This window comes from Trachurus trachurus (genome assembly GCF_905171665.1).
Source record: "Trachurus trachurus genome assembly, chromosome: 10".
Lineage (NCBI taxonomy): Eukaryota > Metazoa > Chordata > Actinopteri > Carangiformes > Carangidae > Trachurus > Trachurus trachurus.
Window position 1 is genome coordinate 5,434,674 of NC_139894.1, and position 16,210 is coordinate 5,450,883.

General features: G+C 41.6%; 1 protein-coding gene across 1 annotated transcript; it reads right to left on the reverse strand.

The window, feature by feature from the left end:
- Positions 1 to 1,153: 1,153 nt before the first annotated feature.
- nipsnap3a (nipsnap homolog 3A (C. elegans)) lies at positions 1,154 to 14,660 on the reverse strand. The gene is made up of 6 exons (XM_083980697.1): positions 14,509 to 14,660; positions 11,039 to 11,249; positions 9,336 to 9,497; positions 6,919 to 7,068; positions 1,896 to 1,982; positions 1,154 to 1,796 (listed from the first exon to the last, which is right to left on the reverse strand). The coding sequence occupies exons 1-6, from the start codon at positions 14,620 to 14,622 to the stop codon at positions 1,720 to 1,722; spliced, it is 801 nt and encodes a 266-aa protein (XP_083836823.1). The 5' UTR covers positions 14,623 to 14,660; the 3' UTR covers positions 1,154 to 1,719.
- Between the last annotated feature and the right edge of the window lie 1,550 nt (positions 14,661 to 16,210).

Genomic DNA, 16,210 nt, shown 5'->3' on the forward strand with positions numbered 1-16,210 from the left:
CTGAGATGTTGAAGACTTTTCCCATTCATTCTTAACTCATTGAGTGCCGCGCTCCTTTCCAAAGTTTTAGTCAAGTGTACCGGCAATTTAGACCATTTTTGACTTTTTATGTAGCGCCATAGTGTATTCTATATTATTGCCACCAACACATACTGTAGCTCAATTGAAAGGTTTAACTTTATGCTTCAAATGACCACAAACCGTTTGTTTCTACGTGCCTCCGTTCCTGAGAAAAGTCAAGCTAAACATGGCTGGGTTTCACCAAAATCCCTCCTTTTTTTCTAGAAAAGGAGATACAGCGTCTTTTATGAAAGGTGCGCTGTTTGTGTCTGTCGCTCTTCTGACACTCGCATTTCTGGATCAAAGGGCTCGTATAAGATAAATATATACAACAATTGTTGTTCTATTCACAAAACCACCATCGGGGGCGGGGGGGGCGCCACTAAACAACAATAACACAGACGCACCGTGCCGTGTCACAGCTTCTCGCCGCGGAGCGTGAGGGTCAGTCGGCCACAGCGGCTCGGAAACACCGGTCCCGCCGGTGGTCGCGGTCCTTCTGTGGTACGGGTCGGTGATGCCGGTCTGCTTTGGCCCAGAGACCATCAGATTTTACCGCGGGAGGACTTTGGGGAGGACACGGTGTTGCTCCAGATGAAGACCGGGCGGACTGTCGGCTGAGAGCTTCCTGTTTCTGCTCCGAGCTGCTGCAGCCTCGCGGGTGAGAGCAAAGCAGCTGCTGCATCCACATGCAGAACTCCGTTTGCAAAAGCCGAGTTATGATAAAAACTTCCAGATCATGAGCTGTCATGTGACTTTGATCGTCATCTATTTCAGTTCTCCTCGTCGTAGAGTCCCCAAATTTACATATAATGTGTATTAAAGTGTCTATTTTCATAATTTAAAAAAAAGGGCAAAAAACGAAAAATCTCGTTTTTGGCACTCAACGCATGGGAACGAAAAACGAGAAATTACGTGGTTGGCACTCAATGAGTTAATGAGAAAAGAAATGCTGTAAAAGTTGAATATTTTAAAAAAGTATAAATAATATGAAAAGAAAAATAATAGCACACATGTCCATAAAAAAGCTGCACAATTTAATATATGAATTGTTGAGAACAAAGGAAAAAAGGGTCTCCCGCACACTGTCAAGTCACTTGCAAAAGACTTTAATAAAACAAACAACGTTTCGGTCCACACAACCTTTTTCAAGCAGAGAATCTCTGCTTGCTGTGGACCGAAACGTTGCTCCAACGCACCTGTTTTTCAAGTTTTTTTAGGTGTGAATCAGCCTCCACACCTTGATATATGAATTGTTGAAATAGCACAAATTATGAAGGAGTAGTTAGATACCGGAAAAAGGAAGATGAAGTCAGAATGCGGAAAAATAAAGATTTGAAGAACAATAGTGAGCATAAACGGTGAGAGAAGAAAGGTTGAATAAGTTTTACAGTTTAAACACTGTGTAAACATTGGTCTTCATCAGGATTTAGTTGTTTGTGTGTGTGTGAATTAGTGACATCATAAAACTGTAAATGAATCACGATGCGTTCAGGGACGTCGTGTTTACGTCTGTTTATTGTTGCGGCACAAAGAAAACAGGAAGTGTCAGAAGCCCCCCCCCCACAGCAAATGCTACAGAGCATGTTGCTATGTTACAGCCTGTGTCCCTGTCCTGTTGCCGTGGAGACGCAGGTGAGGCGCGAGGACAGGACGTTGTTACTTCATGGGAGAGAAGGGACACGGGAACATGAGCTTGTTCTGCTGAGAGTCCAGGTGGGCGACGCTGCTCCTGACTATGGGATGGATAATCAATCACAAATCAATACTCGATCAATAATCAATAAACAAATACACAGAAGTTCACTCATGTCATGACATCACGGCGGCCTCACCTGCAGCCACCACTCTGGCGTCGGTGTGAGACTGACGTCGCAGCGCAGCGCGGTGGTCGGCGCTCTCGAACCACCAGAGGGCGTGAACTGTCCACACACACACACACACACACACACACACACACACACACACACACACACACACACACACACACACACACACACACACACGGTTAGAATGGCAACTTTTTCCAAACATTATGATTATATCACTTTTCTTGAAATGTAATGTATTATCTATTTTGATAGATAGTTTTTTGGAAAACAGACACGGAGCGTTGTAAAAGGTTTGACAGCAGAAATGATCTCTAGGAACTTGAAGGATTAAAACCTGGGTGGACAACCCGGTCAACTAGCTGCTGGGAAAGCTACAGGGGCCAAAACCCCTTTCTGGGGTCATTTTGCTGGAGAAATGATGTAAATGCAAATATTTAGGTACTACAATGGCATAAATACTCATACAACTATAAAATTTGGCAGAGAGTATCTTGACACATAGGGGGAGGCATGAAAAAAAGATTCTGGGGTTTGTTGCAACTCGATTTTAAGATATCTCCCTCAACATCCCAAAAAAGACAAAAAAAAAGTACTGTTCGCCTGACAAATTCTCATGAAAATTATTATTTTTCAGCACTTTATGGAGAATATCTATGCTTAACATGTATATAGAAAACTTCCTTAATTCATAAGCTTCCATTTGAGTCCAAGATAGCCTTTCTATCTCCAAAGCTCCACTTGCTGTGGCCAACGGTCTTCTCTATCTATCTGTTCACTTTGAGGAGACCAGAAATAGAATGTTTTTCACAACAGGTGTTGCATTGTTTGGAGACAGCCTGTAGCTTTCCAGTAGCTAGTAGAAAGGCTATCTTGGACTCAAATGGAAGCTTATGAATTAAGGAAATTTTCTATATACATGTTAAGCATAGATAGCTCCATAAAGTGCTGAAAAATAATAATTTTCATGAGAATTTGTCAGGCGAACAGTACTTTTTTTTGTCTTTTTGGGATGTTGAGCACTGTAAAAAACCCAATGAATGACATTTTGAGCTAACCAAAAATATATTGCTGAATCAATTTCTTGGTGTGGTATCAATTGACTGAACCTGTTAATCTATGTTGGAACGATCATTCTTTGGAAATTGTTGAAAGAACTAACATATTCAAATACAGTGAACACCCACAGTTAGCTGTTGGCTCAATTAAAAGACATAAATCCAGTCAAAGAGATGCTGGCTGTCATGTGACATTTCATATGAGTGACTCGTTCAATCAATGACAAATGATTCATTAAGTGAATGAAGTCGAAACTTGTCCACAAGGCCAGTGCAAATGTGCCATTCGAGGAGCAGCATCTTCAGAGACCAGACACGGTGAGTTGATTCACATCAAGTTGCTAAATAATAAACTCTACTTTGTTGGTAGTTGTATCTTAACTCATCATGGTCGACATGTTCCTAGCGAACAAGTTAAATAACCGTCTTAATATTTCTTTGGCTTTGATATGCTAGCTAGTTAGCTAACATTAGCTAGCTGACAGACTGACTAGCGGAGGATAGCCCCGGCCATTCTGTTAATAGATCAGCTAAACTAACGCTTAGTTTTAATATTTTTTCATGCAAGAAAGAAATCGTTTAGAGTCCCAATCTGCGGACAGTTAATCCAAATTACGCCTGTTTGGAAATTTGCTCCTACATTTTTGGAGAAGTGAAGCTCCACCTGGGGAGCAGCCACAGAGAGTAGAGGGTCGTCAAGGAGTCAGCATCTGGTTAATTCATGATCTCATTGAATGGTTTGTTAAATGAAAAGTGAGGCTCCAGGTCAGAAGAGCAGCGCTGCCCCGGGGCTCTGGTTGTACAGAAATCACCACATTCATATCAATAAATTCATGTTTCACAATTAGCCTAACTGATTGGTCTACATTAAATTTAATCTAATCAAAATACAACATAGGGAAATTCTTTGTGACGCGCTTGTGTTTTCACTGTTTTCGCCTGCTGTAAGCGATATTTTTTTTCATATGATATATGCAGGACCCACTGTATATTGTTTTATGATTTATTAATGTGAAACTATTTTAATGTTAGTAACTATTATCTCCCACATGTGGCATATTGGTGCAAGTAATAATGCAGTGTTGAACATTGTGTGATGCAATTTCCTAATTGTTCTTTCTATACAGAACACAACATTACCATGCATCGAAGATCGGTTGCAATCCAAGGCCTGCAGTACTTTCTCAAAGAACCTACACTATCATGAAGACATGTCAGGTAAATCAACATTTCAGGCATCAGGGGGAAATGCTTCTGCTATAAATATCTTGAAAGATTTTAACGAGTCTTGTATGCACTTCAATTTAGACAGCTGATGTGGAGACTGCGACTGACGGAGTTAAGGTCGACATCCTTGAGTTGGTGCCAGTTCCTGCAAAGTTGCACTATTTGCATTTTTAATAAAGTTGTGTTGAAAAAACATTGCTGCTTTCATTCTGTTGATTCAGTATTTCTAGTTTTACATCCAATTAAGAATTTTATGTTGATTGCTTTAATGAACAATTGTATAGAAACTAATTCCCTAGCTATTTTTCATTGGGATGTCCAATGAAGAATTTCTAATTGAAAGCATGATAAGATAATGGATAAACTTTAATTGAGTGAATTATTTAATGGTTGGGATAATGGATAAACTTTAATTGAGTGAATTTTTCTGAAGGTTGGGCAAGCAAACAAATCAAATTGAGCCAACTAAGATTTTTTAATTGAGAGAATTACTTGAACAGAGAAATTGAGTAAATTAACAATAGCTAGGGAATTAGTTACTGAAAGATTTTACATTGGAACAGCTCTTTTTTTTAACAGTGAGGGTGATATCTTAAAATCGAGTTGCAACAAACCCCAGAATCTTTTTTCATGCCTCCCCCTATGTGTCAAGATACTCTCTGCCAAATGTTATAGTTGTATGATTATTTATGCCATTGTAGTACCTAAATATTTGCATTTACATCATTTCGCCGGTGCATATTCTCATTTGTCCAGGTCATAGTATTTCAAAGGAGGTTAAATCGAAAGCAACTGGACTTAGACAAATAACTAAGTCCAGTTGCTTTCGATTTAACCTCCTTTGAAATTCGCCAGCAAAATGACCCAAGAAAGGGGTTTTGGCCCCTGTAGCTTTCCAGCAGCTAGTTGACCGGGTTGTCCACCCAGGTTTTAATCCTTGAAGGTCCTAGAGATCATTTCTGCTGTCAAACCTTTTACAACGCTCCGTGTCTGTTTTTTTGCTTTGCCCCCTGGGTATTATATTAACATCTTTCAAATATGTACCTTTATTTTTAAGTCAAAACACATGATGCCTCCAGCCTTACCAGACAGACAGCCTCACAACGTTTTTCATTTGTACTTCTCAGGATCATCAATATTTCACTAGACAAATCAATAACCTATAAATACCTTTGTATCATACATCTTGTGGACAGTTTTGGAACAAAAACATGCATTTATTTATTTATTTATTTACTAATTCTTTGTCTTTACCCAGATTCAAATCGAGACTAAAAAATGCTCTGATCAAAACATTGTTGCATATGATACTGACTTTTTATAAAACCTTGTAATCCGTTTTGTTTTTTGGTTTGTTTGTTCCTATTATTATTTGTGTATATTATGTGTATATATTTAGATTTAGATTTAGATTTAACATTTAACATTTAGATTTATATTTAACATTTAACATTTAGATTTAGATTTAACATTTAACATTTAGATTTAGATTTAACATTTAGATTTAGATTTAACATTTAACATTTAACATTTAGATTTAGATTTAACATTTAGATTTAGATTTAACATTTAACATTTAGATTTAGATTTAGATTTAACATTTAGTATTTAGATTTAACATTTAACATTTAGATTTAACATTTAACATTTAGATTTAGTATTTAGATTTAACATTTAACATTTAGATTTAGATTTAACATTTAACATTTAGATTTAGATTTAGTATTTAACTTTTTTTTTTTTCCAACAATATCTTTATTTGTTTTCAGACATAATAACACATAGCCTACATATACATCTAACTACTGGGACTCCAAACTGTGCCCCAAATCGTATAGAACCCATGTCAACATTTAACATTTAGGTGCAACATTTAATATTTAGATTTAACTATTTAGTATATTTTTAAATTCACAAATATTGTTGTAAATGTGCTAAAAAGGTGACGGTTTAATGCTAAATGTGACAAAATGTTGCTAAACACTGTTAGGGTGGGCGGGGCCACCGGGGACAGGAAGTGAGTCATCACCTCAGCGCAGGGCCGTTGTATAGGGGAGAAAGGTGATGATAACTCTAGGGGCCCAGCGCCCAGTGGGGCCCATAAAAAAACCCCAGTAGTCTAATCTTTGTATGACTGATTTATTCTGCGTAAGACCCTGACTAATACTCATAGTACACTGTAAAAACTCAACATCTTTCCAAGAATATTTGTCTTATTTCTTGTCCAAATGTCTCATTTCTAGTCAAAACTAATCTCTTTCCACTCAAAATAAGACTCGTTACCTAAAAATTAACTTGTTTTTAGATCATTTTCACTTAATTTCACAATAAATAGAAAAATCTGCCAGTGAAAGTAAGTTTTTTGTGCTTGTAATAAGGAAGAAAAATTTGCTCCACTATCAGATTTTTCTACTTATTCCAAGTGAAAATCTGCTTGAAAGAAGTAAAAAAGTGTCTAAAAACAAGCTACTTTTAATATGATGAGTCTTATTTTAAGTAGAATGAGATTTGTTTTGACTAGAAATGACATTTTGACTAGAAATAAGACAAATATTCTTGCTAAGATACTTGAGTTTTTGCAGTGTAATGCTGCATTAGCATCAAAGCAAAGAAGGCTAAATAAAAAACGATAATACATACGTAGTCTAAGAAAAAAAAAGGAAAAGTTAGGGGGAGGGGCCCACTTTAGTATTCTTTAAGGGGGCCCAGAATTCATAGCAATGGCCCTGATGAGAGCGTCTCACCTTTGTTCTGGGGACCGAACTCTCCGTGGAAAGCTCCCACCAGCTTCCCGTGTCCCGGGGCATCACGGGAGGTGACGGCGGCCTGGAAGGCCTCGCCCCAGACGGCCGGACCCCCCGGGCGCATCTGGTACGACACCAGCTCGTACACACCTGAAACACAACACACACCTGGGGGGTCAGAGCAGAGGCTGAGCACCGATAATTAAAGGTGATGAACCTACTGCTGTGACTATAGGGGTTATTATGGTGAGAGGAGGACCTGAATAAATGTTGAACCAGAATCAGAATCGGCCTTAATTGACCTCTGGCTAAGCCCCGCCCCCTCCACTCACTGGGACAAACAGTCAACATTCGGTGACAGTTGCTATGGCAACAGCTGTCACAGTAGAGACATTTCACAGGAGGCAGTTGATGGTTTTTGGAGACAGAAAGATTAAATATCATCTGGAAGTCACCAAAACTTCACTTAGCTTAACTGCTATGGCTGTCGATTGCCGCGAAACGCCGATAGCGACGGGCTAACTTCTGTTAGCCTGTCTATGGAGTTTTACATTATACGTTAGCATTAAGCTAGCGGACTTTATGCTTAGTTGTGATACTGGCTAACATCTAAACATCTCTGACAATATGTTGCCTCAAATACGTTGTTGGCTTAACTTAGAACAGATGTAGACATCCTTGTTAAGTTTATCCACGTTTAGTTGGTGTTGTGGTCTACCGCATAACTTTATCCAGAGCAGACACTTCTCTCGGTTGAGATGTGGCTTGGGAAAAGGTAAAAAAAAAAAATCCCCCCGTGGCCCAGCCTCTCAGGATACCTAGTGTCAGAGTTGCATGTACCCCATGAACACCGTTTGACCATTTTAAACTTAAAATGTCAAGAAAAAACATATAAAAACCAATGAAAACTGACTAACTGCAATGCATTTCAATGGACGTGGAAGCAGAGAATGTCCGAGTGTATGGGCTAGCTATGCGCACTGTGATTGGCTCATCGTGTTTGGGGGCGTGGCTTAGCCATAGGTCAATTGTCACTATACAGAAGTACAATCGACCCGTCCGTACGACAGACATAACAGGATGACTAGGCGGTAAGAAGGAGGAGGAAAAGGGGAGTTAAACAAGAGGAGAGGGGAGGAGAAAAAAAGCAGCTCCCATCCACATAAGAACTCAAAACATACACAAGCCTGGAGAGTCGCTTCGTCTAGCCTCTCAATCAGAGCCTCAGTTCGCAGGATGTCATCGCGATAACACAGCAGGTTGCCATGGAGACGTCCTTGATCGGGTCCCAGACAGAGTCAACAATCAGCAGGTGTCCGTGAAGAAGGGAGGAAGGGAGGAATAGGAATACAGAGCGTCTCACTGCAGCGATCTCCTTGGCCGAGGCCGGAATGCAGATTAGATTCTGGTTGTTTGGGTTAAAGGGCGAGTAGTCGCATTCCAATAGACACGACTTACTCCGTTTGTCCATTCTTGTCTCCAAATCGATCCATATTGCGGTTCATAATCACAGTCTGAGCGCTAATTAACAGCTCTGCCCGCTCCATCAATCATGTCTGGCAGCTTCCTGGGGCTTTGGACTGCTGTCACCGTCTTCCGAATTTTCCGATACACCAGGGCAATGTCTAATCCGATCAGCAGATAGCCTGTTATCATGGTTCCGAATATGTAGAAATCCTCAATGTCCTTAACGGAAAGAATCGCCAGGCACACGACCCTCCACCATGTAACCAGCGGCGACCGTTCCGTCAGGGCAGACAGGTTCCCCCGAACCCGAGCTTCTCGTCCAGAAAATGTCAATTGACCTATGGCTAAGCCACGCCCCCAAACATGATGAGCCAATCACAATGCACATAGCTAGCCCATACACTCGGACATTCTCTGCTTCCACGTCCATTGAAATGCATTGCAGTTAGTCAGTTTTCATTCGTTTTTATATGTTTTTTCTTGACATTTTAAGTTTAAAATGGTCAAACGGTGTTCATGGGGTACATGCAACTCTGACACTAGGTATCCTGAGAGGATAACCAACTCACGTATCCCTCCGCCCAGGGTTAGCGCCCGCCGATCAGCAGTTGGTTAGCTCCAAATAAAAACTGTGTTTTTCCTGCACTTTGAAGGGCTGGAAAAAATTATATTATAGTGAACAATGGAACTGTGTATTTTTTTTCAGGTAAAACCTCTTTTAGGCTGTGAAAATAGGCCGTTTCTTTGGGTCCATTCACAACAATGTATGTTGTAAATCTGTGGGCAGGGCTATTATGGGCTGGCGTTGCTAACGGGAGGAGTGCAGAGAGTCTTCTACTGCAATTAAAGTATTTAGGGGCTATTTGTAGATCATACAACCACACTTTAAAAAAATGATACTATCCCTTTAAGTGCTGATGCTTGACAGACAGGAAGGGGGCGGAGCTTACCGCCCTCGTGTGGCGGCGCCTCCAGGCGGCTCCAGGGAACCAGGTAGGTGACCTCGTTGTCCTGAGACGTCAGCATCGGCATCGCCACGGAGATGTAGTCTGAGATCCAGGTCGGGTCCTGAGCCAGCGCCGCCCGCACGCCGGCACGCTGAGAGTAGCTGTCTGTAGGGACAGAGGAGGACAGAGGAGGACAGGTGAGACAGGTGAGGACAGGTGAAGACAGGGGAGGACAGGTGAGACAGGTAAGACAGGTGAGGACAGGTGAGACAGGTGAAACGAGTGAGACAGGTGAGGACAGGTGAGGACAGAGGAGGACAGAGGAGGACAGAGGAGGACAGGTGAGACAGGTGAGGACAGATGAGACAGATGAAGACAGGTGAGACAGGTGAGACAGGTGAGGACAGGTGAGACAGGTGAGACAGGTGAGGACAGGTGAGGACAGAGGAGGACAGGTGAGACAGGTGAAGACAGGTGAGGACAGGTGAGACAGGTGAGGACAGATGAAGACAGGTGAAGACAGGTGAGACAGGTGAGGACAGGTGAGACAGGTGAGGACAGGTGAGACAGGTGAGGACAGAGGAGGACAGGTGAGGACAGGTGAGGACAGGTGAGGACAGAGGAGGACAGGTGAGGACAGGTGAGACAGGTGAAGACAGGTGAGACAGGTGAGGACAGGTGAGACAGGTGAGGACAGGTGAGGACAGGTGAAGACAGAGGAGGACAGGTGAGGACAGGTGAGGACAGGTGAGGACAGAGGAGGACAGAGGATGACAGGTGAGGACAGGTGAGGACAGAGGAGGACAGGTGAGGACAGGTGAGGACAGGTGAAGACAGGTGAGGACAGGTGAAGACAGGTGAGGACAGGTGAAGACAGGTGAGGACAGGTGAAGACAGGTGAGGACAGATGAGGACAGGTGAGGACAGGTGAGGACAGGTGAAGACAGGTGAGGACAGAGGAGGACAGGTGAGGACAGGTGAAGACAGGTGAGGACAGGTGAGGACAGGTGAAGACAGGTGAGGACAGGTGAAGACAGGTGAAGACAGGTGAAGACAGATGAAGACAGGTGAAGACAGGTGAGACAGGTGAGACAGGTGAGGACAGGTGAGGACAGGTGAGACAGGTGAAGACAGGTGAGGACAGGTGAGACAGGTGAAGACAGGTGAGACAGGTGAGGACAGACAAAGACAGGTGAAGACAGGTGAGGACAGGTGAGACAGGTGAGGACAGATGAGACAGGTGAGGACAGATGAAGACAGATGAAGACAGGTGAGACAGGTGAGACAGGTGAGGACAGACAAAGACAGACAAAGACAGGTGAAGACAGGTGAGGACAGATGAAGACAGATGAAGACAGATGAAGACAGGTGAGGACAGGTGAAGACAGGTGAGGACAGACAAAGACAGGTGAAGACAGGTGAGGACAGGTGAGACAGGTGAGGACAGATGAGACAGGTGAGGACAGATGAAGACAGATGAAGACAGGTGAGACAGGTGAGACAGGTGAGGACAGACAAAGACAGACAAAGACAGGTGAAGACAGGTGAGGACAGATGAAGACAGATGAAGACAGGTGAAGACAGATGAAGACAGATGAGGACAGGTGAGACAGGTGAGGACAGGTGAGGACAGGTGAGACAGGTGAAGACAGATGAAGACAGGTGAAGACAGGATGTCCCCCTAGACAGAAGACGGACGTCCTCACCATACTTCCATATATGGAAGACCTGGTTGAGGCCTCCGTACTCGACGCTCCAGTAGCCAATCAGCTGCGAGTGTGCGGTGCGCAGGTGGATCTTCTCATTGGTCAGTTTGAGGAAGGCGGCGTTCCGGTCCGGACGGACGCAGTAGGTCCGGAACTCGTAGAAGGTCCTGTGGTCCTGCTGGGGGACGGACGAGGACAGCTGGACACGAGGCTGCAGACCGGAGAGACCACAGACCACACTGCAAACACTCAACATCTGTCCAAGAATATTTGTCTTCTTTCTTGTCAAAATGTCTCAATTTTAGTCAAAACTAAACTCTTTCCAGTTAAAGGATAATTTCCGTTTTTTACAACCTGGACCTTATTTCTAGCATAAAATAAGATCATTTTACTCACCCAGACAACTTTGGTGTCATTTGGAGTTGTTTTGACGAAATTAGCCCCAGTGGAGCGGCGCGTATATCCGTATAATGCGAGAGCACAGGGCACGCAATGCAGCCTCTAAATAACACATTATCCGCCGCAAAACTCGTTCATTTCGCCAATATTTTGTTATGATACACTAGTGCTATTCCCCTCCGAGCCCGTGGTGGCATGTTAACAACATGCTGCGCCTGTAGGTTGACTACTAACCTCTTATCTGGATGATGTCATCTCCGACCGCTGCCCGGCGTGGCTAACTTGCTACGGCTGATGCTATGGTTCGTTTCTGCGTGTTTCTGACTTGTCAGAACAAAATGAGCAGCTGGATGAATTTCAGCTTCCACAGGCTTCCTCTCCTCAACCTGGACTCACTAAAGCTCCGGCTAGTTGAGATAAAAATGGACCTGAATGCTGAAGCAGAATGATTATTATCAGAATGAGCCGCGCGGCGCTCAGAGATGACATCATCCAGGTGAGAGGTTAGTAGGTCAACCTACAGACCCCGGATGTTGTTAACATGCCACCACGGGCTCGGAGGGGAATAGCACTAGTGTATCATAACAAAATATTGGCGAAATGAACGAGTTTTGCGGCGGATAATGTGTTATTTAGAGGCTGCATTGCGTTGCCCCGTGCTCTCGCATTATACGGATATACGCGCCGCTCCACTGGGGCTAATTTCGTCAAAACAACTCCAAATGACACCAAAGTTGTCTGGGTGAGTAGAATGATCTTATTTTATGCTAGAAATAAGGTCCAGGTTGTAAAAAAAGGAAATTATCCTTTAAAATAAGACTCATCACCTAAAAATTAACTTGTTTTTAGATCCTTGTTTCAAACTAATTTTCACTTGAAATAAGTAGAAAAATCTGCCAGTGAAAAGCAAATTTTTTTTTTTTTTTTTCCGCACAAATTTTGTGTAATAAGAAAGAAAAACTTGATCCACTGTCAGATTTTTCTACTTATTTAAAGTGAGAATCTGCTTGAAAAAAGTAAAAAAAGTGTCTCAAAACAAGCTGCTTTTTAATGTGATGAGTCTTATTTTAAGTAGAATGAGATTTATTTTGACTAGAAACGACATTTTGACTAGAAATAAGACAAATATTCTTGGTAAGATTTTGAATTTTTGCAGTGCAGGGTCGGACTACAGACTGGACCAGGACCTGGACTAGAAACTAATAAACGTTCAGAATCTCAAGAGGGAATATGGTTTGGAGGATTTTGACAAGTTTAGGTATCTCCAAGTCAGTGGTGTAGTCCAGTGGTTCTCAACGTGGGGTCCGGGGACCCCTAGGGGTCCTTGAGAGATCTTAAGGGGGTCCCCAATTTATTTCTTGAAAATTGAGAACCATGATATACAGCGAACCACCACAAGCTCCAGGATGTGGAAAGAATCCTGCTGGAAAAATATAGTCGGATTCTTTATTACTCCTGAAATTAAAAACAAATTCTTATCCATACAAGCATGCTGGAGACAGTGTGGGGAGCAGAAAGCAGCTCATACTCATATCTTCTGGGAATGTACTAAGGTAAAAAAAAAAAATACTGGAATGATGTATGGGTTGAATTGGGGGAAAATAAGTGGGATACAAACTCATATAGCTATATATAACTAAATATTTGGTCAAAATACTTCAGTCACGACGAGGAAATTGTGTAGTGACGGCTCTCCCACTCTGAGGAACTGGTTGGACACAGTCCAGGAGATATACAATATGAAAAGACTCACATATATACTGAGACTCCAACAAACGGAATTCAACACTAAATGGGACAAATGGACAACGTTTAAATCTCACTGCAGAGACGCCACTGGAGACTTTGAATAAAGATAGATAAAAGATAAAAACATTGTAATACCACAACAAAAGTCATGTATCCCTCTGACACGGCTGGATGTTATTTTTCCTTAAAATTAAAGCAGAAGTGATATATATAAGTCTTAAATAGTTATATCTTCCGACAGCAATCACTTACATAGAGTGTTTGGACCGAAACACGGGTCTGTCAGTCACTCTGCTCTGCTCTGAGCCGAAGAGAAAACATTTATCGTATCCTACAGTTTTTATCCAATGAGGAGAGAGAACGGCATGCAGGGCTGTGTGTGCAGCCAAGGGACGCCGTGAATGTGGCGACGTAGGGACAAGGACTGTTATGGTGCGTTCAAGGAAACTCGTATTTTTCCGACCGTGAAGTCGTACCAGTTCGATCTGGTACGAGTTCACCGGTCGGAAGTTACGAGTGGCCGTTATATTGACTTTCACCGGTAAAACAGGTCGGAAAAACACGAGTGGGTTGCCTGGAACGCTACAAAGTCGTAAGTTGTGACTTGAAGCTGTAATTTACGATTTCAAAAGCCTGCCTGGAACGCAGCATTAGCGAAAACGACCGGACCACTTACTTCTGCTTTAAATAAAGAATGAGATAAAAAAGAAAAAAAAAGAAAAAAGGAACTAATAAACGGGTCTGGATGATTTCATTAACAGCTGTTGCTGAGACATTAATAACTCAGAGTTGGAACTGACCCACGGACATGAAACACATCATCACCACAGTCACAGTCAGTCACCGTGGTGCGTTCAGGGAACTGGTTCCTGCTGGTTTTCTGTGCAGCGGCCCCTCGGCTGGTTAATCTTAAACTTCTCACTGGGACCAAAGAGCAGATCTTCCCTGTCAGTGTGTGTGTGTGTGTGTGTGTGTGTTCTTGTCAGAGATGGACAGAGTACTGAGTTTTTAACTGACTGAGGACATTTTTGGGAAGTGAGGACATTTTGGCCATGCAGTCTTCACTTTTTTTTCCAAGGGCTGTTTGAGGGTTAAGACTTTAGGTTATAATTATTAGGTTCAGAGTAATTAAGGTTAAGGTTAAGCATTTGTATTGGATGGATAAAGTTAGGGGGCTAGGAAATACATTATGTCAACGAGTGTCCTCACAAAGATAGCATTACAAGAATGTGTGTGTGCGTGCGTACGTGCGTGCGTGCATGCAAGTTTACAGGTTGATATTAATGTAAAACTACATTTGTAACAGTTGAGCTCGGACTCACCTGAGCAGCAGCAGAAGCAGCAGCAGCAGCAGGTGAGGTGAGAGCAGCAGCTGATCCCAGAGCAGCAGCAGCAGCAGCAGCGGATCTCAGAGAGAAGTTGCAGAGCTTCAACATGTTGACGGGGTAAAGAGGGTGAGTGCAGCAGCAGTCAGGGTTAGGGTTAGTGCAGTCAGGGAAGTGGCCGCAGCGCAGATCCTCTAGAGTCCAGAGTCCAAAAAGCTCCGCAGCGCAGCGCCGGCTCAGACCAGATCTAGATCCATCCATTTAGACTTGCACTTTACCTATTTAAACTTGCACTTGCACTTTAGAAACTGGCACTTCAGGCACTTTTCAGATCACATGCACTTTATGTATAGTAGGTATGAATGTGTAGGCTATATGATTGTGAACCACTGTATAATTCTTGTGCATTTCTGTCTGTTTGTGTGTTACCTGCCAAAGGGAAACTACGGATGCACATTAGCAAGTTCATTCATTCATAACAACATTCATATAAAAAAAAGTCAAAGATGAAACTTTGATCTCGGTCCCTGAAGCCGCAGCGGAGTGAGACCTCGTGTCGTCACTCTTTGTGTCTTTTTTTTTCTTTTTCTTTTTTCTTCTCAAAACTTTATTTAAAAGTTCCAATCACAGTCAGAACATTGACCGTGGACAATACAAACAGTCAGGCATCAAGGAAGTAAATGAACAAATACAGTATGAGACATAAAGTGGATGAAGTGCATAAGTCATTACATAGGTAACATAAATATAATAATAAAATAAATGAATTTAAATAAAAGGAAGAAAGAAAATGGCAGGACATATTACATTTCTCCAAATATTTCTTCAATTATGTTAACAGTGTATATACATTTTTTATTATCAATTCTTTTAATACATTCAAGGTAGTTCTTGAAATCAATTTCAAAAACAGGGAAGAAAGGTCGACCTTTGGAAAATTTGGTTTTATGTATGTGGAATTTTGCAATTAGAATAATCAGATTAATTAAGTGTTGCATTTTCCTATCTTTATTATTATAGTATAACAGTATATCTTTGGCATTCAAATTAATTGGTATGTTGGAATGTGATGTGATGTAAGCTTCAATTTTTTTCCAAAAAATCTGGGAAAAATTACATTCAAAGAAAAGGTGCCTAATCGTTTCCACTTCGGCATTACAAAATACACAATTAGCATCAATATTGACACAAATTTGTTAGTGGGGTAAATGTTATGTATAATTTTATATTGAACTTCTTTGATTTTATTGGAGATAACAAATTTATGTGGAAGGAGCCATGTTGTTTTCCAGTTAATGTCAGAGAAAGAGGAAGACCATACAAATTTTCCTCGAGGTGTGATTTTCCTTTTCCTGAAAAGATGATTCCTTATATGTTTATTGTTACAATGGTGACTCATAATGTCGTCACTCTTTGTGTCAATCCCAGACTGGAGGAAGCTGTGACGTCACGGTGATCGTGTTTTACTTATTGATCACTGATATTTAATCGATGTGTGCCTTTGTCATGTCTTGGAATGTCTGTCACTTTGTTTTTGTTTTTTGTTCCTTTTTCACTCGTTCATACTATTTGATGATAAATAAAGTTTAAAAAAAAGTAAAAAAAAAAAAAGATCATAGATTTTTCATATTTTTTAAACTTTTTTAATAATTTATTTCTTTTATTAGACCTATTTATTTATTTAATTTATTCACTTATT